Source organism: Oncorhynchus kisutch, unplaced genomic scaffold, assembly GCF_002021735.2.
Source record: "Oncorhynchus kisutch isolate 150728-3 unplaced genomic scaffold, Okis_V2 Okis07a-Okis12b_hom, whole genome shotgun sequence".
Lineage (NCBI taxonomy): Eukaryota > Metazoa > Chordata > Actinopteri > Salmoniformes > Salmonidae > Oncorhynchus > Oncorhynchus kisutch.
In genome coordinates, this window is record NW_022261984.1 from 14,185,063 (window position 1) to 14,212,044 (window position 26,982).

At 41.8% G+C, this 26,982-nt stretch overlaps 2 protein-coding genes across 2 annotated transcripts; both read left to right on the forward strand.

The window, feature by feature from the left end:
* The first annotated feature begins 9,450 nt into the window (after positions 1–9,450).
* On the forward strand, positions 9,451–18,938 carry LOC109886550 (regulator of G-protein signaling 12-like). Its single transcript, XM_031814604.1, has 7 exons — positions 9,451–10,687; positions 10,942–11,171; positions 11,716–11,913; positions 12,898–13,137; positions 15,685–15,876; positions 17,009–17,802; positions 18,935–18,938. The coding sequence occupies exons 1-7, from the start codon at positions 9,994–9,996 to the stop codon at positions 18,936–18,938; spliced, it is 2,352 nt and encodes a 783-aa protein (XP_031670464.1). The 5' UTR covers positions 9,451–9,993.
* A 1,033-nt stretch (positions 18,939–19,971) lies between these two features.
* Positions 19,972–25,921, forward strand: LOC116360167 (uncharacterized serine-rich protein C215.13-like). The gene is made up of 4 exons (XM_031814976.1): positions 19,972–20,820; positions 21,578–21,769; positions 22,443–22,508; positions 24,437–25,921. Exons 1-4 carry the CDS (start codon positions 20,506–20,508, stop codon positions 24,992–24,994), a joined length of 1,131 nt encoding a protein of 376 aa, XP_031670836.1. The 5' UTR covers positions 19,972–20,505; the 3' UTR covers positions 24,995–25,921.
* Positions 25,922–26,982: the final 1,061 nt, after the last annotated feature.

A 26,982-nucleotide genomic window follows, 5' to 3' on the forward strand; every position in this document is an offset into this window, starting at 1 on the left:
TCCAGTTCAGTCCGTGTAGAATTCACCTAATACATCGGGATTAAGCCCCTTGTTGCTGTTTCTAAGGTTACGGGGGCGTCCCAAATGACATCCTATCCCCTATATAGGGTCCCGTTTTGGGACGCATTGCTATCAAATACTTGTGATGGAAATTCCACCGGGAGGTCAATCCATCCCATCAGACACCACGGTTTTGGGTCCGGGTCTGTACAGATTAGGATTTATATGTGTCCATAGTCAGCTAGTTAGTCCCGTTCTCTCTATATACCCCCCCCCCCCACCCCCCAGTCATGTATTGGGTAAAACACCAACATTTGGGCATCACGGTTCCCTCTTCAGACCCTGAATGACTAGGGGGTTTATATAAGTCATGTTCTCTGGGTGAGCTGTTTATTCTCTGTTAGTCAGCACCTCGACACTGAGTAATGTTCTCTCAAAACTCATTCAGTCGGTCTCTAGTTGTTTAAGATATAGACCCAGATACAACTCATTCAGTCTGTCTCTAGTTGTTTAAGATATAGACCCAGATACAACTCATTCAGTCTGTCTCTAGTTGTTTAAGATATAGACCCAGATACAACTCATTCAGTCTGTCTCTAGTTAAGATATAGACCCAGATACAACTCATTCAGTCTGTCTCTAGTTAAGATATAGACCCAGATACAACTCATTCAGTCTGTCTCTAGTTGTTAAGATATGGACCCAGATACAACTCATTCAGTCTGTCTCTAGTTGTTAAGATATGGACCCAGATAAAACTCATTCAGTCTGTCTCTAGTTAAGATATGGACCCAGATACAACTAATTCAGTCTGTCTCTAGTTGTTAAGATATAGACCCAGATACAACTCATTCAGTCTGTCTCTAGTTAAGATATAGACCCAGATACAACTCATTCAGTCTGTCTCTAGTTGTTAAGATATAGACCCAGATACAACTCATTCAGTCTGTCTCTAGGTAAGATATGGACCCAGAGGTCGACTGATGTTTAGCACAGCTCTCTTTGAGAGACTTTTTAAAATCTATTTTTAGGTTAAAAGCTAAACTGACCTAAGTTCAGTGTCTTTGGGTGTCTTCAGTGGTCGCTAACCCTGGTCTAGAAGTGCTGCAGTGTGTGTGTGCGCAGGCTTTTAACACACATCATTCAGCTAACCAAGGTCTTAATGATTGTGATTAAACATAAAAGCAGGTGTGTTAGTGTGCTGGGCTGGAACAGGGGACCAGGGTTGGCCAGCCTTGTCCTACATGGTCTGAACAGAAGCACATGTGATGTGAGATTCTTCTTCCCCAGGAGGTTTTCACTGATCATCGGGAGGCTATGATAGAATCAGAACTCTTCGTTCTATGGAGAGAATTAGAATTCTGTTGGTGAGAGTTCCATTCACTCCATTCTGGAAGCCTCTGTTGCTACACAACCTGGTTGTGTTCTGTTCTGTCACACTTCTCTTTCTCTCTCTTGTCTGCAAGGAATATTATACTGTTCATTCAAATATTGAATTTAAAAAGGCAATATTTTAACTTGATCAATTACCGGAGATGATATGATGTAGAAATTAATAAAAGTATTTAAAAATGTAAAATAAAATTGCATGTCTGTTTTGTGTGTTTCCATTGTAAATGAATGTCTTGTCTTTAAAAAATATATTAATTCCACTACTGTTTAGATAATACATTAGCTTCCATGCCATACTGTTAACTTCAAGCAAAAATATCAGGCAGGATAAGGTGGTTGTGGAGGCGTTTAGTCCAATGTTTAGGGGGGGGGGGGGGGGGGGGGGGGGGGGTTTAATCCTCTCTCTCACTGTGTTGGGTGGGAAGAGAACAACATGAACAGAGAGAGATTTTTAATGATTTTCCGACCTGCAATATTTGATCATGTACAGTAAGTAGTCTACTGTAGTGTATATATCTGTTTCTCTGATTTTAAGGCTGCACGTCCTAAATTACACCCTATTCCCTATGGATCCTGGTCAAAATCAGTGCGCTACATAGGGATTAGCGTGCTGTTTGGGCGAAACGGAATGAAGACACCAATTTAGACCTGCCCAGACACGGCTGCCGTCACAGACTGTCAACCAAGGTGGCTGTGATGTCATCTCAGTCCTGTGTAGTCTACACACACCAGGGGAACATTTTAATAGTTAAAAATAGTATTAATCCCAGATTTAACCACTAGCCATGTGGCTCACATTGTGTGCATCCCTAAATGGCCCCCTATTCCCTATGTAGTACACTACTTTAGACCAGAGCCCTATTCCCTATGTAGTACACTACTTTAGACCAGAGCCCTATTCCCTATGTAGTACACTACTTTAGACCAGAACCCTATTCCCTATATAGTGAACTACTTTAGACCAGAGCCCTATGGAACCCTATTCCCTATATAGTGAACTACTTTAGACCAGAGCCCTATGGAACCCTATTCCCTATATAGTGCACTACTTTAGACCAGAGCCCTATGGCACCCTATTCCCTATAGTACACTACTTTAGACCAGAGCCCTATTCCCTATGTAGTACACTGGACCCTGGTCAAAAGCAGTGCACTACACAGGGATTAGGGGGGCATATGGCTCCCGTGTACAGTAGACTACTGTTCAGCTGGACATTTGTAGGATTATCTCTGTGTTAATATATATATATAATCAATATTTATCTACACTGAACATGTCAATGCAACATGTAAAGTGAAATAAAATAATATAATAATAATAATGTGAAAAAAAAAAGTATTTCTCTGTAATTTTGTGCACAAATGTGTTTTTCTATCCCTGTTGGGGAGCATTTCTCCTTTTGCCCCAAAATAATCCATCCACCGGACAGCTGTGGCATATCAAGAAGCTGATTAAACTGCATGATCATTACATAGGTGCACTTTGTGCTGGGGGACAATTAAAAAGCCACTTTGAAATGTGCAGTTTTGTCGCACAGAACCCAGATCCAGGTCCCAGGTCCAGAACCCAGACCCCAGGTCCAGAACCCAGAACCCAGATCCCAGGTCCAGACCCCAGATCCCAGGTCTAGACCCCCAGTCCAGACACCAGGTCCAGACCCCAGATCCAGACCCCAGATAGACTAGTGAGGATGTTACAGAGATAGACTAGAGAGGATGTTACTCTCTCCCCGTCCCTCTCCCCCTCTCTCTACCTCTCTCTGAGGAGTTGGTTAGACACACACAATGTCCACATGGAACTTCACCAGACTGTTCCTTCAGCTGGGCGGACGTAATTCAAATCCTCAGACAAGATACTTCCCATGACCTCCGTGCTGATTGGGTGTCTGGGATCGGCTGGAAGAGGCTGTGGTACAGTAGGCTATTCCCAGAGTGGCTATCAGGCGGCTATATATGGGAGATCGACACGGACTGTCTACGGATTTATAAGAGATGCATGGACATTTATGGGGATGTTTTTACCTCAGAAAAAGGAGGTAGTTGACATCGATTATAAGTTATAAAACACAATATATAAATTAGATATCTGTGTTACTGTTTTATCAGTTCAATCATCAGTAACCACCAGTTGTCATATCAAGTATTACTGTCAGGTTATATTATCTCCATCATCAGTATTACTGCCAGGTTATATTATCTCCATCATCAGTATTACTGTCAGGTTATATTATCTCATCCGTATTACTGTCAGGTTATATTATCTCATCCGTATTACTGTCAGGTTATATTATCTCATCAGTATTACTGTCAGGTTATATTATCTCCATCATCAGTATTACTGTCAGGTTATATTATCTCATCAGTATTACTGTCAGGTTATATTATCTCCATCAGTATTACTGTCAGGTTATATTATCTCATCAGTATTACTGTCAGGTTATATTATCTCATCAGTATTACTGTCAGGTTATATTATCTCATCAGTATTACTGTCAGGTTATATTATCTCATCAGTATTACTGTCAGGTTATATTATCTCATCAGTATTACTGTCAGGTTATATTATCTCATCAGTATTACTGTCAGGTTATATTATCTCATCAGTATTACTGTCAGGTTATATTATCTCCATCAGTATTACTGTCAGGTTATATTATCTCATCAGTATTACTGTCAGGTTATATTATCTCCATCAGTATTACTGTCAGGTTATATTATCTCATCAGTATTACTGTCAGGTTATATTATCTCCATCAGTATTACTGTCAGGTTATATTATCTCAACAGTATTAATGTCAGGTTATATTATCTCCATCAGTATTACTGTCAGGTTATATTATCTCATCAGTATTACTGTCAGGTTATATTAACTAATCAGTATTACTGTCAGGTTATATTATCTCATCAGTATTACTGTCAGGTTATATTATCTCCATCAGTATTACTGTCAGGTTATATTATCTCATCAGTATTACTGTCAGGTTATATTATCTCCATCATCAGTATTACTGTCAGGTTATATTATCTCATCAGTATCACTGTCAGGTTATATTATCTCCATCAGTATTACTGTCAGGTTATATTATCTCATCAGTATTACTGTCACGTTATATTATCTCATCAGTATTACTGTCAGGTTATATTATCTCATCAGTATTACTGTCAGGTTATATTATCTCATCAGTATTACTGTCAGGTTATATTATCTCATCAGTATTACTGTCAGGTTATATTATCTCATCAGTATTACTGTCAGGTTATATTATCTTCATCAGTATTACTGTCAGGTTATATTATCTCATCAGTATTACTGTCAGGTTATATTATCTCCATCAGTATTACTGTCAGGTTATATTATCTCCATCATCAGTATTACTGTCAGGTTATATTATCTTCATCAGTATTACTGTCAGGTTATATTATCTCATCAGTATTACTGTCAGGTTATATTATCTCATCAGTATTACTGTCAGGTTATATTATCTCATCAGTATTACTGTCAGGTTATATTATCTCCATCAGTATTACTGTCAGGTTATATTATCTCATCAGTATTACTGTCAGGTTATATTATCCCATCAGTATTACTGTCAGGTTATATTATCTCCATCAGTATTACTGTCAGGTTATATTATCTCCATCATCAGTATTACTGTCAGGTTATATTATCTCATCAGTATTACTGTCAGGTTATATTATCTCTTCAGTATTACTGTCAGGTTATATTATCTCATCAGTATTACTGTCAGGTTATATTATCTCCATCAGTATTACTGTCAGGTTATATTATCTCATCAGTATCACTGTCAGGTTATATTATCTCCATCATCAGTATTACTGTCAGGTTATATTATCTCATCAGTATTACTGTCAGGTTATATTATCTCATCAGTATTACTGTCAGGTTATATTATCTCATCAGTATTACTGTCAGGTTATATTATCTCATCAGTATTACTGTCAGGTTATATTATCTCATCGGTATTACTGTCAGGATATATTATCTCCATCATCAGTATTACTGTCAGGTTATATTATCTCCATCATCAGTATTACTGTCAGGTTATATTATCTCATCAGTATTACTGTCAGGTTATATTATCTCATCAGTATTACTGTCAGGTTATATTATCTCCATCAGTATTACTGTCAGGTTATATTATCTCCATCATCAGTATTACTGTCAGGTTATATTATCTCATCAGTATTACTGTCAGGTTATATTATCTCCATCAGTATTACTGTCAGGTTATATTATCTAATCAGTATTACTGTCAGGTTATATTATCTCATCAGTATTACTGTCAGGTTATATTATCTCCATCAGTATTACTGCCAGGTTATATTATCTCATCAGTATTACTGTCAGGTTATATTATCTCATCAGTATTACTGTCAGGTTATATTATCTCATCAGTATTACTGTCAGGTTATATTATCTCATCAGTATTACTGTCAGGTTATATTATCTCATCAGTATTACTGTCAGGTTATATTATCTCCATCATCAGTATTACTGTCAGGTTATATTATCTCATCAGTATTACTGTCAGGTTATATTATCTCCATCAGTATTACTGTCAGGTTATATTATCTCATCAGTATTACTGTCAGGTTATATTATCTCCATCATCAGTATTACTGTCAGGTTATATTATCTCATCAGTATTACTGTCAGGTTATATTATCTCATCAGTATTACTGTCAGGTTATATTATCTCCATCAGTATTACTGTCAGGTTATATTATCTCATCAGTATTACTGTCAGGTTATATTATCTCATCAGTATTACTGTCAGGTTATATTATCTCCATCATCAGTATTACTGTCAGGTTATATTATCTCATCAGTATTACTGTCAGGTTATATTATCTCCATCAGTATTACTGTCAGGTTATATTATCTCCATCAGTATTACTGTCAGGTTATATTATCTCCATCATCAGTATTACTGTCAGGTTATATTATCTCATCAGTATTAATGTCAGGTTATATTATCTCATCAGTATTACTGTCAGGTTATATTATCTCCATCAGTGTTACTGTCAGGTTATATTATCTCATCAGTATTACTGTCAGGTTATATTATCTCATCAGTATTACTGTCAGGTTATATTATCTCCATCAGTATTACTGTCAGGTTATATTATCTCATCAGTATTACTGTCAGGTTATATTATCTCCATCAGTATTACTGTCAGGTTATATTATCTCCATCATCAGTATTACTGCCAGGTTATATTATCTCATCAGTATTACTGTCAGGTTATATTATCTCCATCAGTATTACTGTCAGGTTATATTATCTCATCAGTATTACTGTCAGGTTATATTATCTCCATCATCAGTATTACTGTCAGGTTATATTATCTCATCAGTATTACTGTCAGGTTATATTATCTCATCAGTATTACTGTCAGGTTATATTATCTCCATCATCAGTATTACTGTCAGGTTATATTATCTCTTCATCGGTAACTACCAGTTGCTCCCAATACTCCAGACCAGTACCCCCCCCCCTCTTCTCCTCCCCAAACACACACACCTCCTTTTAAGTCTTTCTTCAGCAGCTGGTAGTGAGTGGTCTTTCCTTTGTTTACAGTGCTTACCGCTAACCTAACCAGGGGATCAGACTGAACAGAACCGGTTCCGTTTCCGCATTTTATGAACTGTAAGCCATTTTAAACACTTTAAAAAAAGAAGAAGAAAACGAGATAGCTAGCTAGTTACATAGCCACGGTAAACTTCTCCATATGGTTAGAAGTTTTTCACAATATGTCTTAACAAATGGATTGGCCAGGTGGTGGATTGAGGATTTGAACAGAGCAAAACAAAACAAAACGTTTAAGTTAACAATTATAGCTATTATATTTAGTTAGTTAATTGGCTATATTATATATATATATATATATATATATATTACTAGATGTGAACAGTAAGAAACATAGATTAGCAGAATTAGCCATCTGTGGCTAGCTAATAAACTAGGCTGAACTGGTAGCTAACCATGACAACTGCAGCGACACCGGTACACTTTTAGCCAGCGGTTGTTCTTAATCGCCTTTTGAAAACAATATATATAGCTTTTCTTCCTCTGTATCGTCTGCAAACACATTCCGATGAATGCCACGGGTCTTGTGTATTTTTTTTTACTATAATAATTGTGTGTGAAAGATCTATCCTTTGCGGGGTGAATGTCATTTTCTTGTTAACATTTTGTTCGGCCACCTGTACTTTACTTTTGTTGCTAGTCGATTCTCAATCAAACTTTAATCATTTTTAGACATAGTTTTTTTGTTGTTGTTGTATATTTCAGCGAACTGTTTCTATGATTGACAGCCATGTAAACCAATGACAGGACAGAAAAGTTTCGTGTACACTATCGTTGGCATGGTGACTCGTTGATATTACACGATTTTCGGAAAACGGAGGCGGGACAGTCGTTAAGCACGGGTGGATGCACTTTCTAGGTTGTATATATATATGGATGATTTTTTTTGACCAGCAATTTACGGACAATAATTACAAAGTTTGTAAACTATCTTTATATTCATTATAAACACAAAGACTGAAGCCTAAATGACGACAGTGGAATGCTAGTGATACAATTAACAACTTGTCATTTTTTCGTTTTCGTCTTAGTTTGTTAGATACGCTTGCTATGGCTACCTAGCTAGCTACTTGTAGCTAGCTAACGTTAACTAAGTCAGCTCTCTATTCTCGTCCTCTCATGCAAAACAAGCTGCTAAGCTTCGCTAGTTCTCTCTTTGACTAAGTTTAGTTCACTTGTAGGTTTATCAGCAGTTAGCAAACATAGCTAGAGGGTGAGGAGAGGAGGCTCTCTTGTTGCCACGCAACTGTATGACCCCCTGTCTTCAACACCTGTTGGAAAGGTGAGTCGTGAGTTACCGCCCTCGGTTTTGAAATCTTCCTTCCCATTGGACAATGCAATGCGTCTTCTAACCCCACCCACGGGCAGGTGTGGTTTTGTGTCAGTGGTTGAGGGACATTCGTTCACCAAGGAGTGTTGGTAGAACTCAGTATTCCTTCCTTGGCATTCTACATGGCATTGCGTTTAAAAAAATAACTTTGGTGTTTATTTATCTCATAGTTATTTTTTCTTTTATATGACTTCTTGAAGGAGTGTATGCATGGCTATAAGACAGTGCTTCCCAAACGTCTCGTTGAGTACCCCCAACCGTTCAAACTTATTTGATGTATTCCAGTGTTATTCTACTGGTCAACTAAGCACCAAGACCTTCATTGGTAAAGTGGCGACAGGGTAGCCTAGTGGTTAGAGCGTTGGACTAGTAACCGGAAGGTTGCAAGTTCAAACCCCCGAGCTGACAAGGTACAAATCTGTTGTTCTGCCCCTGAACAGGCAGTTAACCCACTGTTAACCCACTTAACTGACTGGTTAATTAAAGGTCAAATAATTAAATAAAAAACAGCTGGTGGTACTCAAGGAGAGGTTTGGGAAGCTACCAACCCCAATGGTGCTGTGCTGACTCAGATATGTTCCTTTCAGACATGTGACTTTGATTGTTGTTATATTGTCTCCTGTCGTCTGTGTGTTGTATTGGCTACCATCACTCACAATGGTGCTGTTTGTCCCTCCTGTCTCTCCGTAGGTGACCCCTGCCTGACCTGTGACAAGTCACATCATCCACAGAGAGTGACACCAGCATGGCAGGGCTGGCGTTAGAGTGGAGGGGCTGACGTCATGCTCTCACCCTGCTGACACATTTTTAGAAAGCACTCAACACTAGAACGAGAGAGAGAGGAAAAGCCTTAGAGGGAGACAGACAGCCCTTGGCAGTGAAACGAGAGAGAGAAGAAGAAGGGAGGAGAGGAGAGAGACAGACAGCCCTTGGCAGTGAAACGAGAGAGAGGAGAGAGAAGAAGGGAGGAGAGGAGAGAGACAGACAGCCCTTGACAGTGAAACGAGAGAGAGAAGAAGAAGAAGGGAGGAGAGGAGAGAGACAGACAGCCCTTGGCAGTGAAACGAGAGAGAGAAGAAGAAGAAGGGAGGAGAGGAGAGAGACAGACAGCCCTTGGCAGTGAAACGAGAGAGAAGAAGAAGGGAGGAGAGGAGAGAGACAGACAGCCCTTGGCAGTGAAACGAGAGAGAAGAAGAAGGGAGGAGAGGAGAGAGATTAAGCCTCATCAAAAGAAACGAACAGTTCTCTTTCACAATACATCTCATTGACTTACCATGCCAGTAAAGGTCATTGAATGGAATTGAGAAACTCACATGAGTCTTTTCAACCTCTCTCCTCTTCCCTGGTTGTTGTTCTAGGCCCAAATAACAATATGTTCTCAGTCAACATACCTGGTAGCATAATGGTTGGATAAATAACTTCAGTCAACTTACCTGGTAACACAAGGGTTGGATAAATAACTTCAGTCAACTTACTTGGTAACATAAGGGTTGGATAAATAACTTCAGTCAACTTACCTGGTAACATAAGGGTTGGATCAATAACTTCAGGCAACTTACCTGGTAACATAAGGGTTGGATAAATAACATCAGGCAACTTACCTGGTAACATAAGGGTTGGATAAATTACATTGAATAACAGAACAACAAGAGTCAAAGCAATGTTCAGACAGACGGACACCTCGTCCAAGAGACGTCATGGAGGACACGGGGGTCTCACAGCCTTACCCTCGCCTCCTCACCCCCACCAGGGTGGGCGTATCCGGGGGGTGGAGGTGGCCCGCGGGAGGGCAGGGTATGGGTTCACCCTCTCTGGCCAGGGCCCCTGTGTCCTCAACTGCATTCTAAAAGGAAGTCCGGCGGACTACGTGGGTCTCCGCTCCGGTGACCACATCCTGTCCGTGAACGACATAAACGTCTCCAAGGCTTCGCACGAGGACGTCGTCAAGCTGATTGGCCGATGCACGGGGGTTCTGCTATTGGTCGTCGCCGAGGGAGACCGGGGAGGCCGTCGTCACGGACACGGCGGTACCAACCGCAACCGTCGCCACGGAAACAATTCAGGAAGTCCAGCCGGAGGAGCGGCAGCCGCCGCGGACTCGTGCTCCAGCGACGAGGAGTTGTGTGGTTTCCATAACAGCAGCAGCGGAGGAGGAAACAACAAAAACGTGAAGCCGGGTTCCCGTGGTAACAGCGCCAGCGGAGGAGGGGGTGGTGGCTGGTTCAAGCCCAAGCTGGACTCTAAGACCCTGGGTATTAACAGGGCAGAGAGGGTGGTGGCGGAGATGCAGTCTGGAGGAATATTCAACATGATCTTTGACAACTCTTCACACTCCTCCAGCAGCTCAGAGAAAGGTAGACATCAACCTGTTTTAATATAGCATGATTTTTAAAAATAATATACTGTACGACATCACATTTTTGGTCTGGTTTCCCCAGACTTAGTTTGATGGAGATCCTCAATTGAAAATGCTTTTTAGTCCAGGACTAACTAGGCTTAATCTGTGTCTGGTAAACTGTCCCTTTATGTGTGTTTCTGCATAATGTACCACCATGCCCAAATAAACCTGAACCTAAACCTTACCTTGACCCTAAACCTAATCCTAAAGACAGGGTCATCGCTCCTCCTCCTCCTCCTCCCCGTGCCTCCTCTTCCTCGTCTGCGTCGGCCAAGCCTGCGAGGCCCCTGTCAGAGCCAGAGTTCCCCCCGTACCATAAGGGGAGAGGCCGTTCCCATAGCAACCCCAACCTGCTCTCTGAGGAGGAGATGGACAGGGTTCTAATGGCCGACGACGCAGTGTTCCTGGACGGGTTCCATCTGCAGGAGGCAGAGATCCAGGTGTGTGTGTGTGTGTGTGTGTGTGTGTGTGTGTGTGTGTGTGTCCCAAAAGGCACTATGTTCCCTGTATAGTGCATTACTGTTGACCAGAGCCCCACACAGCTACATTATCAGCTAGGTTTAATAACCACACAGCTACATTATCAGCTAGGTTTGATACCCACACAACTACATTATCAGCTAGGTATGATACCCACACAACTACATTATCAGCTAGGTTTGATACCAACACAACTACAATATTATCTAGGTATGATACCCACACAGCTACATTATCAGCTAGGTTTAATAACCACACAGCTACATTATCAGCTAGGTTTGATACCCACACTACTACATTATCAGCTAGGTATGATACCCACACAACTACATTATCAGCTAGGTATGATACCCACACAACTACATTATCAGCTAGGTTTGATACCCACACAACTACAATATTATCTAGGTATGATACCCACACAGCTACATTATCAGCTAGGTTTTACATCAGTGAATGTTGTAGTAATATTTTTACACTATATGTTGTCTCTCCTCCTTCCAGGTGGAGGTGGAAGGGGAGGACTTCTCCCTGGAGCCCAGCGAGGGGATCCTGAACGTGGGTATGATGGTAGGGTACCTGGGCTCCATAGAGCTCGCCTCTACAGGCGCTAGTCTGGAGAGTGACAGTCTGCAGGCCATCAGAGGAAGCATGAGACGACTCCGAGCTGAACAGAAGATACACTCCCTGGTCCTCATGAAGGTACAGGGCGCTTTGGATTGATTGAATGGTTGGTTAGTGGGTTGGTTGGTTTATTGAATGGTTGGTGGGTTAGTTGGTTTATTGAATGGTTGGTGGGTTAGTTTATTGCTTAGCTGGTTAGTGGGTTGGTTGGTTTATTGAATGGTTGGTTGGTTAGTTGATTGATTAGCTGGTTAGTGGGTTGGTTGGTTTATTGAATGGTTGGTGGGTTAGTTGGTTTATTGAATGGTTGGTTGGTTAGTTTATTGCTTAGCGGGTTAGTGGGTTGGTTGGTTTATTGAATGGTTGGTGGGTTAGTTGGTTTATTGAATGGTTGGTTGGTTAGTTGATTGATTAGCTGGTTAGTGGGTTGGTTGGTTTATTGAATGGTTGGTTGGTTAGTTTATTGGTTTATTGATTGAATGGTTGGTTGGTTTGGTTGGTTCATTGATTGAATGGTTGGTTGGTTGGTTGGTTTGTATTGGTTCATTGATTGAATGGTTGGTTGGTTGGTTTGTATTGGTTCATTGATTGAATGGTTGGTTGGTTTGGGTTGGTTCATGTATTGAATGGTTGGTTGATTGGTTAGTTGGTTGGTTTGTATTGGTTCATTGATTGAATGGTTGGTTAGTTGGTTGGTTGGTTTGGGTTGGTTCATTGATTGAATGGTTGGTTGGTTGGTTTGGGTTGGTTCATTGATTGAATGGTTGGTTGGTTGGTTTGGGTTGGTTCATTGATTGAATGGTTGGTTGGTTTGGGTTGGTTCATTGATTGAATGGTTGGTTGGTTGGCTTGGTTTGGGTTGGTTCATTGAGATGTTTAGATGTCATATCACTAAATTGTGCTCTAACCTGTGGGTGGGTCTCGGGTCGTTGTTGCAAAAACAGACACTCTGTTTCCTTCGGGAAAGAAGGACAATAACGTGTTCTTCTTCTTGGAATAGAGGACGGTGTGTTTCTAAAACAGAAGGGATTGTAATCTTTTGTTTTATGATGTTCTTCCCAGGTGATGCACGATTGTGTGCGGCTGTGCAGTGACAGGAGACAGGTCCTTGCTACCTACCCCGCCGAAAAGCTAGCCTTCAGCGCCTGTTGCCCCGACGACCGACGCTTCTTCGGACTGGTCACCATGCAGGCCACCCATGACGACGACGGTCACTATGGCAATGGTAACCGGGAGGAACAGGGCGGGCTGAGGACTTCCTGTCACGTGTTCATAGTCGACCCGGAACTCTGTCATCACCAGGTAGGGTTGGACAAAAGGTCAAAGAAGAAGAAGAATAAACAAAACTGTTTCATTGACCTCCAGCTAATAATAACGTCCATATTTAAAACGGACAGACTTTAACATTTACAAACTAGAAGTTATTTAAAATATTTTTTTGGTGGGGGGGGTGGTGTCCTAGAGTCCTGGGCCCAGTGTTTCCCAAAAGCGTCTTAAGGCTAAGTTCGTCGTTAGAACGTTCGTAGGAGCTTCGTTATTAAATCTCCCGAGATGTTTCCCAAAAGCGTCTTAAAGCTAAGTTCGTCGTTAGAACGTTCGTAGGAGCTTCGTTATTAAATCTCCCGAGATGTTTCCCAAAAGCATCTTAAGGCTAAGTTCGTCGTTAGAACGTTCGTAGGAGCTTCGTTATTAAATCTCCCGAGATGTTTCCCAAAAGCGTCTTAAGGCTAAGTTCGTCGTTAGAACGTTCGTAGGAGCTTCGTTATTAAATCTCCCGAGATGTTTCCCAAAAGCGTCTTAAGGCTAAGTTCGTCGTTAGAACGTTCGTAGGAGCTTCGTTATTAAATCTCCCGAGATGTTTCCCAAAAGCATCTTAAGGCTAAGTTCGTCGTTAGAACGTTCGTAGGAGCTTCGTTATTAAATCTCCCGAGATGTTTCCCAAAAGCGTCTTAAGGCTAAGTTTGTCGTTAGAACGTTCGTAGGATCTTCGTTATTAAATCTCCCGAGATGTTTCCCAAAAGCGTCTTAAGGCTAAGTTCGTCGTTAGAACGTTCGTAGGAGCTTCGTTATTAAATCTCCCGAGATGTTTCCCAAAAGCGTCTTAAGGCTAAGTTCGTCGTTAGAACGTTCGTAGGAGCTTCGTTATTAAATCTCCCGAGATGTTTCCCAAAAGCGTCTTAAGGCTAAGTTCGTTATTAAATCTCCCGAGATGTTTCCCAAAAGCGTCTTAAGGCTAAGTTCGTCGTTAGAACGTTCGTAGGATCTTCGTTATTAAATCTCCCGAGATGTTTCCCAAAAGCGTCTTAAGGCTAAGTTCGTCGTTAGAACGTTCGTAGGAGCTTCGTTATTAAATCTCCTGAGATGTTTCCCAAACCCACCGTTATTAACGTTGCACTTGAAAACAGTCGTAATCTAACGCCTGGCCTCAGCTGAGTGAGTAGTTAGATGCTTTTTTTCCATCCTTCATTTAGTACACAGAAGACCTCTACTAAACATAAAACCACATAGTTTATCAGTCTCTGCGTGACCACTGATAAGTTCAGAACGAAATTGACCCAAAAAAAAATTGATACAAACAAACGACGTGAAAATATGCTTCAAATGAAAACCCAGACGACTGTATTAAAATATAAACACACTAGGCTACAGGACTATTACAGTCATTGAAATACATTTGACGTTCAATCTATTGACTTTTATTGTGCTGCTTGTAGGCTACTGTCTGTAATTTGTCTCAATATATTTCATAATGTGTAGCCTAACATCTGTGCAATGATGTGCCAAATCTGTGATTTAATGCATTTTTATTGGGTAAGCATTAGAATGAGACACCTCCAATATTTGCAGCCGTTGGTGATAATATCTCTCTAAGAGCTGATCCGTCGTCAGTATTGTGAAATAATTATAATGTTAAGGTAAGATTTAAATGGAGAAAGCTGATCCTATCAGTATCGACAAATGGTCTTACTGGTCCTGGAATGTTCCCAGTAGATAAAGAGGACTTACTGGTTCTGGAATGTTCCCTGTAGATAAAGAGGTCTTACTGGAATGTTCCCAGTAGATAAAGAGGTCTTACTGGAATGTTCCCAGTAGATAAAGAGAACTTACTGGTTCTGGAATGTTCCCTGTAGATAAAGAGGTCTTACTGGTTCTGGAATGTTCCCAGTAGATAAATAGGACTTACTGGTTCTGGAATGTTCCCAGTAGATAAAGAGGACTTACTGGAATGTTCCCAGTAGATAAAGAGGACTTACTGGAATGTTCCCAGTAGATAAAGAGGACTTACTGGAATGTTCCCAGTAGATAAAGAGGTCTTACTGGTTCTGGAATGTTCCCAGTAGATAAAGAGGTCTTACTGGTTCTGGAATGTTCCCAGTAGATAAAGAGGCCTTACTGGTTCTGGAATGTTCCCAGTAGATAAAGATAACTTACTGGAATGTTCCCAGTAGATAAAGATAACTTACTGGAATGTTCCCAGTAGATAAAGAGGACTTAATGGTTCTGGAATGTTCCCAGTAGATAAAGAGGACTTCCTGGTTCTGGAATTTTCCCAGTAGATAAAGAAGACTTCCTGGTTCTGGAATTTTCCCAGTAGATAAAGAGGTCTTACTGGTTTAAAAATCTTCAACAACAAATAGGGGGAGGAAAAAAGTCTAAATGGGATTCAGGAGTTGATTTCTTTTGATAACGACTCAGACTGTAAACTGAATATAAATGTCAACTGTAATTCACTACTATAGATAAAACCTACCATAAATATGCTAAAACACCATATTTTCAGAGGGGTTGGAATAGCCAGTTGTAAATCTGTGTCCATTGGACAATAAAGTAACCTCCTCCTTCCTCTAGGTCCATGTGGGTGTGGCCAGGAGGTTTGGGTTTGAGTGTACTCCTGATCCTGATACTGGAGGGTGTCTGGAGTTCCCCCCTACCTCCCAGCCTCTGCTCCAGTTTGTGTCTGTTCTCTACCGGGACATGGGGGAGAACATCGAGGGGGTCCGGGCGCGGGCGTTCGTTGATCCGGACAACGACCCACAGCAGGTAGAGTTGTTTAGTTCTGTTTTTATCATCTGTTGTTCTTTTGACCTTCAATCCAAATGGATGTTGTTTTTCTTTACTGTCTTGTTTAGTTTAGTAGAGCTTTGACAGAACTTTAATGTTCAAATACCCACACTGGAGTGCCAGGTGGGCCAGTTTGCACTTCTGGGACTTTGCTATTGGTTTATTAAGCCAGACAAGCTCAACAAGGCACAGAGAAAGTATTAGAAATATGTTTCAAGTATTTGAAATCCAGGTCTAAATGGTATTTATTCATCACTTTTCAATTATTATTATTGTTGTTGATATTATTGTTATAATCGTTAATATGAGTGTCATTGTTATTGTCGTTATTATTGTTATTATTATTATTAGTAGTATTATTGTATTGGTTATTATTGGTATTATTATTGTTATTGGTGTTATTGTTATTATTGTTATTATTGTTGTTGTTATTGTTATTGTATTGGTTATTGTTGTTGTTATTGCCGTTATTATTATTATTATTATTATTATTGTTGTTGTTATTATTATTTAATTTGTTATTGCTGTTATTATTATTAATGGTATCATTGTTATTATTAATGGTATCATTGTTATTATTAATGGTATTATTGTTATTGTTATTATTATAAATGTTATTATTGTTATTATTATTATTATTGTTATTGTTATAAATGTTATTATTGTTATTATTATTGTTATTGTTATTATTATAAATGTTATTATAGTTATTGTTATTATTGTTATTGTTATTATTATTATTATTATTATTATTATTATTAATGTTATTATTGTTATTATTAATGTTATTGTTATTATTGTTATTGTTATTATTATTATTATTATTATTAATGTTATTATTGCTATTGTTATTATTAATGGTATTATTGTTATTATTAATGTTATTATTGTTATTATTATTATTGTTGTTATTATTATTAATGTCGTTTATTATTATTATTATTGTAGTTGTTATTATTATTATTTATGTTGTTATTGTTATTATTATTATTATAAATGTTATTATTGTTATTGTTGTTATTATTATTGTTGTTGTTGTTATTATTATTAATGTTATTATTGTTATTGTTATTGTTGTTATTATTATTAATGTTATTATTGTTATTAACAGAACCACAGCACCAGTAGCAACAGCGACAGCGGCATCGGTAACTTCCTGCCAGATGAAAAGAGTAACCGTGTCTTATTGGTTGACCTGGGAGGCCATAATCACAACCCCGGTCCACGCCACTGGGACAGCCCTCCTCCTCCCTCGGCCCCGGGCTGGAACCAAGTCCCTCCTGGTGTCGTCCCTGGCCCCCCTCTCTCCCCTCCTCCTCCCCCTCACCTCAACAACAGCTACCCTCCGCCTTCCCCCCCTTCCATCCCCCCTCGAGGGGCCCACTCCTCCCAGCCCTCACTCCACCACTACCTGCCAGGGAAGAGGGGAGGATCTGGAGGAGGAGCGGAGCAGAGCCTGGCCCCGCCCCAACACCATCAGTCTCAACGCTGGTTACCAGTCCACGTCCTGAGAGACTGGAGACAACCAGGCCAGGCAGGACAAACGCAGGGACAAGGAGGGCTGTGTAGTGATCAGGAGTCCTATGCTGAGTCAACAGATGGCTGGTCATCAACGAACTGTAGCACCCTCCCGCCACCCATGAACAAGATACCCGCGGATCGCTACAGGGCTCCACTACCAGCCGGGGACCTACCCCTGCCTCCACAGCCTCCCGGGCTGGCCACGCAGAAGGATGAGTGGGCTAAGAAGCTGTTTGGGCCCGCGGCTGGAGAGAAAGGACTCAGAGAGCCCAAGCAGAATGGGAAGAGACGCGGGAATGGGAAAGACAGGGAGAAGAAGGTAAGAGAGTCATACAGTATGTCATGGTGGTGTGTGTGTATGTGTAGAAGTCATACAGTATGTCATGGTGGTGTGTGTGTATGTGTAGAAGTCATACAGTATGTCATGGTGGTGTGTGTGTGTGTGTGTGTGTGTGTGTGTGTGTGTGTGTGTGTGTGTGTGTGTGTGTGTGTGTGTGTGTGTGTGTGTGTGTGTAGAAGTCATACAGTATGTCATGGTGGTGTGTGTGTGTAGAAGTCATACAGTATGTCATGCTGGTGTGTGTGTGTGTGTGTGTGTGTAGAAGTCATACAGTTTGTCATGGTGGTGTGTGTGTGTAGAAGTCATACAGTAGGTCATGGTGGTGTGTGTGTGTGTGTGTGTGTGTGTGTGTGTGTGTGTGTGTGTGTGTGTGTGTGTGTGTCAGTCTGTTTGTAGAAGTCTGAAGTAAAAGCATCAGATTTATAGTGATGTATTTGACCAACTTTTTCTCTAGTAGTTGTACTGGTAGTATCTGTATTGTAGAGCTACAGTCCAGACTACCGTTGTACTATGATTGTGTGTGTTTGGTTCTGTTTTGTAAAGCTCCAGTCCAGAATCATATTCTACTATAATAATAGCTGGTGGTCTGGGTTGTGGAGGGAGCTTGTTAGAAGTGAACCCAACATGAGAAAACACTGTATCAAACCACTGGAGTGGAAAATTACTTTCTGGAAATGTCTGGCCACGGGTGCTATCCCGACAACTCTCTTGGTCTGTCTGTCTCTTTCTCTACTTCTACCTCTCTCTGTCTCTCGCTCTCTCTGTATCTGTCTCTCTCTCTCTGTATCTGTCTCTCTCTCTCTCTGTATCTGTCTCTCTCTCTCTCTGTGTCTGTCTCTCTCTCTCTGTCTCTGTCTCTGTCTCTCTCTGTATCTCTCTCTCTCTCTCTCTGTATCTGTCTCTCTCTCTCTCTGTATCTGTCTCTCTCTCTCTGTCTCTCTCTCTCTCTCTCTCTCTCTCTGTATCTGTCTCTCTCTCTCTCTGTATCTGTCTCTCTCTCTCTCTGTATCTGTCTCTCTCTGTCTTTATCTCTCTCTCTATCTCTCACTCTCTGTATATCTCTCTCTCTCGGTCTCTCACTCTCTCTGTCGGTCTCTCTCTCTCTCTGTCTCTCTCTCTCTCTCTCTCTCTCTAGACTCTACACATGTACCTCAGTGTTTGTGGCTTGATGATTAGTTGAATCAGGTCAGGTGTTTTACTACTGGGCCTGAACAAAAATGTGCACTCCTGTTGGTACTCAGTTTCTCCAGCACACCTTTTAATACCATTTTAAGTCTGGTCTTCAGACTCCTCTCTCTCTCTCTGAGAGTAATTAGATGAAGACAATGTCTCTCTCTCTCTCTGACACAAAAAGCTTCCTGTATTTTTGTTGTATCTTTATCTACTGGGAACATTCCAGAACCAGTATGTCCTCTTTATCTACTGGGAACATTCCAGAACCAGTATGTCCTCTTTATCTACTGGGAACATTCCAGAACCAGTATGTCCTCTTTATCTATTGGGAACATTCCAGAACCAGTATGTCCTCTTTATCTACTGGGAACATTCCAGAACCAGTATGTCCTCTTTATCTACTGGGAACATTCCAGAACCAGTATGTCCTTTTTATCTACTGGGAACATTCCAGAACCAGTATGTCCTCTTTATCTACTGGGAACATTCCAGAACCAGTATGTCCTTTTTATCTACTGGGAACATTCCAGAACCAGTATGTCCTCTTTATCTACTGGGAACATTCCAGAACCAGTTGGATCTGTGGTTGAAAGGTAATATTTGATCTTACAGATGTTCTATATAGGGGTATGAATACTTTTGCAAGGGATTACAGCCCCAATGGGCCCTGGTTAAAAGTTGTGCACTATATATAGGATATATAAAATAATATTGTAAAAAATGAATAAATGTAGCATACAATATAGCACAGTATTTGTATTATATTTTATAGTGTCTTTTTTGCTCATCTTTATCAAGGGATCCAATCATTCAGTATAGGGAGTGTACATACAGTAGATAACATTAGATGAAGAACTAAGTCATCTGATATAGTGCACAACTTGTAGGATATATATATATATAGTGCACAACTTGTAGGATATAGGATTGTAGGATATATATATATATATATATATATATATATATATATATATATATATATATATATATATATATATATATATATATATATATATATAGGATGCCATTTAGGTTGATTCCCATCCCCTGTCCCTGGCCTTGACTCCAGACTCAAACCCTACTTTATTGATTCAATATATGTAGGGATGGACACCTGTTCTGCTCTGCTTCCTTCTCACTCTATTTTTAGTCTTGATTATGTGGGTTTTTATGTGCGCCAAACTTGGTGCAAAACCACGCCCACGAGTAGCTGAGCAAAAGCCGCGCTGATTGGACAGCTTGTTCTGACGTTCCTTTTCAAGGAAGTAAACGCGACATTTTCGGGTTTGCTATATAGCTGGTATCAAAATAAGAAAAGTAACTCCTAGCGACATCAACAGACTGCAAAGCGTTATTGATTTACCTCGCAGCCAGTGAACTGAAGATTGTCCACACTGCTGGAAATATTTTCAAGCTATTATCTAGCAAGTTTACATTTGCAAGTAGCTAGCTAGCTAGTCGAGTGTGCTGCTGTGTTGAGACGGACAACCATCATCAACGGTATTGCTAACTAACGTTAATCTCAACTAAAGAGCTTTCCCCGTTGTCACGTGCGCTACCGTCGCTGCTCCAATATGCCTCGCGAGTGCGCTGTTAAAACGTGCGACAACAAGCAAAAGACTTGGTCGGCTCTAATGTTTCACCGACTTCCATTGAGTCATCCGGACCGATTGAAACTATGGCTGATTGCTCTGAACAAAGATGCTAATACCGCGACCGATGACCTCAGAAAGTTACTCGTTTGCTCGGAACATTTTCTACCGGGGGACTATTACGAGAAGCTGGGACAGGACAGACACAGCAGGATGAGAATCATGAAAAGTTTCCTGAAGGATACGGCGGTGCCGTCGGTGGCCGTTCACACGCCAGGACAACGTGGAATAATGTCGGTAAGTGGTAATCTAACAATATCTGACTGATTGAACAGGGTTATTATTTGTTCCTTGATAAATGACAAAACCCAGTGCGTAGATGCTGGAACTACCAATGTAAGCTAGCTATCAATCACTGGGTGGGGGGGGGTCGCATTGTATTATGGGTAGCGTAGTTTTAGTGAAAGGTGTTCTGTTGACGTTTTCATAGGGCTGTCACTTTACTGGTGAATGTCCTTCTTCTCAGAGCGAGCACACAAACACACACTTTTAGCCAAAGAATAGCCAAGTACAACACACACAATTTTAGCCAAGTACAACACAATGTCTAAGTTAACTTTGTGCTATTTTCTTGGTGCCTTTATTCATTGTCTTGGGTCAAATACATAATAAAATGGCCACATGCAATATAAAGGAACTGTGACTTGACTGTATAGTGTTTAGCTTGGCTTGTAATAGATGACAGCATGCAGTTATTATAGGGAGAATCTCAATTGCATTTCCTTGACTCCTTGTAGTCGCTCCTCGTTCCCTTCTCGAAAACCAAACCCATTGGATGAGGTCAGAGGGGCGGGACCCTCTCACCGCCACATCCAATGGTGTTTGAGAAGGCGAGAGAGGACGCTAGGAATCGAGGAAATGCAATCGAGGTTCTCCCGTGGTCTTGTTCAAAGCCCAAATTGATGTCATGCCTACACGTGTTCTCCCTTTTGTTGATTTAAAGAAATGAATAGCGGCATTTCCTGGTGCCTGTGCCTTTTTCTCTCTCACCCAGGTTGAGACGGGAGACGTACCTCCAGGGACTGACTCCCTGTCTGCTGGAGGGGCATCTGGTCCCACCCCACAACGTGGAGGGTCAGGTGTTGCTACGACGGGGTTCCTCTCCCACCGGGGTCTGCAGCTGACAGAGCCTGCTTCAACCTCTGGGGCGCACGTGGCTCTGGCTCCCACGTGTTCACTTAGTAAGGTAATGTACACGTAGTGAGGTAATGCTGTTATTATCATGGGGATGTACAGTTAGTGAGGTAATGCTGTTATTATCATGGGGCTCTACACTTAGTAAGGTAATGCACACTTAGTAAGGTAATGCTGTTATTATCATGGGGCTCTACACTTAGTAAGGCAATGCTGTTATTATCATGGGGCTCTACACTTAGTAAGGTAATGCTGTTATTATCATGGGGCTCTACACTTAGTAAGGTAATGTTGTTATTATCATGGGGCTCTACACTTAGTAAGGCAATGCTGTTATTATCATGGGGCTCTACACTTAGTAAGGTAATGCTGTTATTATCATGGGGCTCTACACTTAGTAAGGTAATGCTCTTATCATCATGGGGATCTACACTTAGTAAGGTAATGCTATTATTTTCATGGGGCTCTACACTTAGTAAGGTAATGCTGTTATTATCATGGGGCTATACACTTAGTAAGGTAATGCTGTTATTATCATGGGGCTCTACACTGTAGTGAGACAGCTTGATGTACCAGTACACCTCCTGGACAGGACACTAGTCTATATCCTGTTTCTGTAGTGAGACAGCTTGATGTACCAGTACACCCCCTGGACAGGACACTAGTCTATCTCAGGGTCTGATAGATAACAGGTTATTGGTTGGGCTGACATTATGTTTCTGCAGGACCTCTCCTCTACGACGACAACGGGAGACGCATGCAGAAGGAAAAAAACAAAGACCAACGTTCCTGTGAGTATCTGTCTGACACTTCCTGTTCCTTCTGTTGATACGTCTTGACCTGTTGGTCCAGACTCATCCTGTTGGTCCGGACTCATCCTGTTGGTCCGTCTTGACCTGTTGGTCCAGACTCATCCTGTTGCTCCAGACTCATCCCGTTGCTCCAGACTCATCCTGTTGGTCCAGACTCATCCTGTTGGTCCAGACTCATTCTGTTGGTCCGGACTCATTCTGTTGGTCCGGACTCATCCTGTTGGTCCGTCTTGACCTGTTGGTCCAGACTCATCCTGTTGCTCCAGACTCATCCTGTTGCTCCAGACTCATCCTGTTGCTCCAGACTCATTCTGTTGCTCCAGACTCATTCTGTTGGTCCAGACTCATTCTGTTGGTCCGTCTTGACCTGTTGGTCCAGACTCATCCTGTTGCTCCAGACTCATCCTGTTGCTCCAGACTCATCCTGTTGCTCCAGACTCATTCTGTTGGTCCAGACTCATTCTGTTGGTCCAGACTCATTCTGTTGGTCCAGACTCATTCTGTTGGTCCAGACTCATTCTGTTGGTCCAGACTCATTCTGTTGGTCCAGACTCATTCTGTTGGTCCAGACTCATTCTGTTGCTCCAGACTCATTCTGTTGCTCCAGACTCATTCTGTTGCTCCAGACTCATTCTGTTGCTCCAGACTCATTCTGTTGCTCCAGACTCATTCTGTTGCTCCAGACTCATTCTGTTGCTCCAGACTCATTCTGTTGCTCCAGACTCATTCTGTTGCTCCAGACTCATTCTGTTGCTCCAGACTCATTCTGTTGCTCCAGACTCATTCTGTTGCTCCAGACTCATTCTGTTGCTCCAGACTCATTCTGTTGCTCCAGACTCATTCTGTTGGTCCGTCCTGACCTGTTGCTCCAGACTCATTCTGTTGGTTCTTGACTCATTCTGTTGGTTCCGACTCATTCTGTTGCTCCGGACTCATTCTGTTGCTCCGGACTCATTCTGTTGCTCCCGACTCATTCTGTTGCTCCCGACTCATTCTGTTGCTCCCGACTCATTCTGTTGCTCCCGACTCATTCTGTTGCTCTAGACTCATTCTGTTGCTCCAGACTCATTCTGTTGCTCCCGACTCATTCTGTTGCTCCCGACTCATTCTGTTGCTCCCGACTCATTCTGTTGCTCCAGACTCATTCTGTTGCTCCAGACTCATTCTGTTGGTATAACACTTCAAAAGGAAAAGCTGCACACTAGTCGCCCAACGTTGTCATTTATTCACCGACGTTTCCACAGCAACCTATCTATCAGAATGGAGTCATTTATTCACCAACGTTTCCACAGCAACCTGTCTTTATCAGAATGGAGTCATTTATTCACCAACGTTTCCACAGCAACCTGTCTTTATCAGAATGGAGTCATTTATTCACCAACGTTTCCACAGCAACCTGTCTTTATCAGAATGGAGTCATTTATTCACCAACGTTTCCACAGCAACCTGTCTTTATCAGAATGGAGTCATTTATTCACCAACGTTTCCACAGCAACCTGTCTTTATCAGAATGGAGTCATTTATTCACCAACGTTTCCACAGCAACCTGTCTTTATCAGAATGGAGTCATTTATTTACCAACGTTTCCACAGCAACCTGTCTTTATCAGAATGGAGTCATTTATTCACCAAAGTTTCCACAGCAACCTGTCTTTATCAGAATGGAGTCATTTATTCACCACCGTTTCCACAGCAACCTGTCTTTATCAGAATGGAGTCATTTATTCACCGTTTCCACAGCAACCTGTCTTTATTAGAATAGAGTCATTTATTCACCGTTTCCACAGCAACCTGTCTTTATCAGAATGGAGTCATTTATTCACCGTTTCCACAGCAACCTGTCTTTATTAGAATGCAGTTTTTTGTACAAATTCTTCTTTTAACATGTTTATTTTTTCTTTCATTCAGGGGACGCGCAGGAAGAAAGGTCAAATGGACACAGCCGTTAAGAAGACTTCAGTGAAGGACTGTACCAGTATGAGCTCTGCTGCTGGTTCCACCTCCAGCCTCTCCACCTCCAGCCTCTCCACCTCCAGCCTCTCCACCTCCAGCCTCTCCACCTCCAGCCTCTCCACCTCCAGCCTCTCCACCTCCAGCCTCTCCACCTCCAGCCTCTTCACCTCCAGCCTCTCCACCTCCAGCCCCTCCACCTCCAGCTCTGACAGTAGGGTGTCGTCAGGCGAACCGGACGGAGGAGGAGTTTGGAGCGAAAGGAAATGGATCGTGAACGAGTCGAAGCTCAAGGAGCTTTTCCAGACGTGTCACCAGTGCGGCGCTGCGTTGCGTAATCGGACCATAACCGCGTTGGGCTACAGCCAAATCAAAGTGACCTGGACGTGTCCCGATGAGCACCGAGGAGAGTGGCAGTCGTGTCCCGACGCGTTCGGTATCGGTCACTACCTGCAGACGGTGGGTTGCAGAGTGTTGCTGGACTCCATGAATAGTCAGTTTGTAAGTCACGACTAAGCATCTACTACAGTGTGTGTTATCTAGCAAATACCAGGGTCGTAGTAGCCTCCTATTAGCAGACTGATGACCTGCTGCCAGACTGATGACCTGCTGCCAGACTGATGACCTGCTGCCAGACTGATGACCTGCTGCCAGACTGATGACCTGCTGCCAGACTGATGACCTGCTGCCAGACTGATGGCCTGCTGCCAGACTGATGACCTGCTGCCAGACTGATGACCTGCTGCCAGACTGCGGAGCAAAACACAATGGAAACTTACATGACTTCACTATGGCTGTACTGGGTTGAGGGGTACTTCACTATGGCTGTACTGGGTTGAGGGGTACTTCACTATGGCTGTACTGGGTTGAGGGGTACTTCACTATGGCTGTACTGGGTTGAGGGGTACTTCACTATGGCTGTACTGGGTTGAGGGGTACTTCACTATGGCTGTACTGGGTTGAGGGGTGCTTCACTATGGATGTACTGGGTTGAGGGGTACTTCACTATGGCTGTACTGGGTTGAGGGGTACTTCACTATGGATGTACTGGGTTGAGGGGTACTTCACTATGGCTGTACTGGGTTGAGGGGTACTTCACTATAGATGTACTGGGTTGAGGGGTACCTCTCTATGGATGTACCGGGTTGAGGGGTACTTTTCTGTGGATGTACTGGGTTGGGGGGTACCTCTCTATGGATGTACCGGGTTGAGGGGTACCTCTCTATGGATGTACCGGGTTGAGGGGCACTTTTCTGTGGATGTACTGGGTTGGGGGGTACCTCTCTATGGATGTACCGGGTTGAGGGGTACCTCTCTATGGATGTACCGGGTTTAGGGGTACTGGTGTATTGTCAGATAACCTGAGGAGATGGTATGTTCCCTGCTGATATGTGATTAATATCAGGTCCAACATTAAAATGTTACTGTCATTAATGAACACTGTGTCAGAGTTGTGTGTGTTGTAGCGGTCGACCCATTATGATTTTAAAACATGTATTTGTTATTTATTTATTTGTAATAATGACAATTACAACAATACTGAATGCACAGTTATTTTAACTTAATATAATATATCAATAAAAATCAATTTAGCCTCAAATAATGAAACATGTTCAATTTGGTTTTAAATAATACAAAAACAAAGTGTTGGGGAAGTAAAAGTGCAATATGTGCCATGTAAGAAAGCTAACGTTTCAGTTCCTTGCTCAGAACATGAGAGCATATGAAAGCTGGTGGGCTCGAACCAGGAACACATCGACAACAACCACACTCGAAGCAGCGTTACCCATCGCTCCACAAAAGCCGTGGCCCTTTGCAGGGCCAGGGGAATAACTACTCCAAGTCTCGGAGCGAGTGATGTTTGAAACGCTATTCGCACATACCCAGCTAACTAGCTAGCCATTTCACATTGGTTACACCAGCCATTAGGCTGATAGGCTTGAAGTCATAAACAGCGAAGAGCTGCTGGCAAAACGCACGAAAGTGCTGTTTGAATGAATGCTTACGAGCCTGCTGCTGCCTACCACCACTCAGTCAGACTGCTCTATCAAATCATAGACTTAATTATAACATAATAACACACAGAAATACGAGCCTTTGGTCATTAATAGGGTCGAATCCGGAAACTATAATTTCAAAAACCAAACGTTTATTATTTCAGTGAAATATGGAACCATTACATATTTTATCTAACGGGTGGCATCCATAAGGCTAAATATTGCTGTTACATTGCACAACCTTCAATGTTATGTCATAATTACGTAAAATTCTGGCAAATTAGTTCGCGATGAGCCAGGCGGCCCAAACTGTTGCATATACCCTTACTCTGCGTGCAATGAACGCAAGAGAAGTGACACAATTTCACCTGGTTAATATTGCCTGCTAACCTGGATTTCTTTTAGCTAAATATGCAGGTTTAAAAATATAACTTCTGTGTATTGATTTTAAGAAAGGCATTGGTGTTTATGGTTAGGTACAATCGTCCAACGATTCTGCTTTTTTCG

Bases quoted from the DNA above. Each gene is read 5' to 3' on its own strand.
- LOC109886550 (XM_031814604.1), top strand. From the start codon at position 9,994: ATGTTCAGACAGACGGACACCTCGTCCAAGAGACGTCATGGAGGACAC. The intron at 10,688-10,941 runs GTAGACATCAAC...CTAATCCTAAAG, and splicing joins CTCCAGCAGCTCAGAGAAAG to ACAGGGTCATCGCTCCTCCT. The intron at 15,877-17,008 runs GTAGAGTTGTTT...TGTTATTAACAG, and splicing joins CGGACAACGACCCACAGCAG to AACCACAGCACCAGTAGCAA.
- LOC116360167 (XM_031814976.1), top strand. From the start codon at position 20,506: ATGCCTCGCGAGTGCGCTGTTAAAACGTGCGACAACAAGCAAAAGACT. The intron at 20,821-21,577 runs GTAAGTGGTAAT...TCTCTCACCCAG, and splicing joins GACAACGTGGAATAATGTCG to GTTGAGACGGGAGACGTACC. The intron at 22,509-24,436 runs GTGAGTATCTGT...TCTTTCATTCAG, and splicing joins AAACAAAGACCAACGTTCCT to GGGACGCGCAGGAAGAAAGG.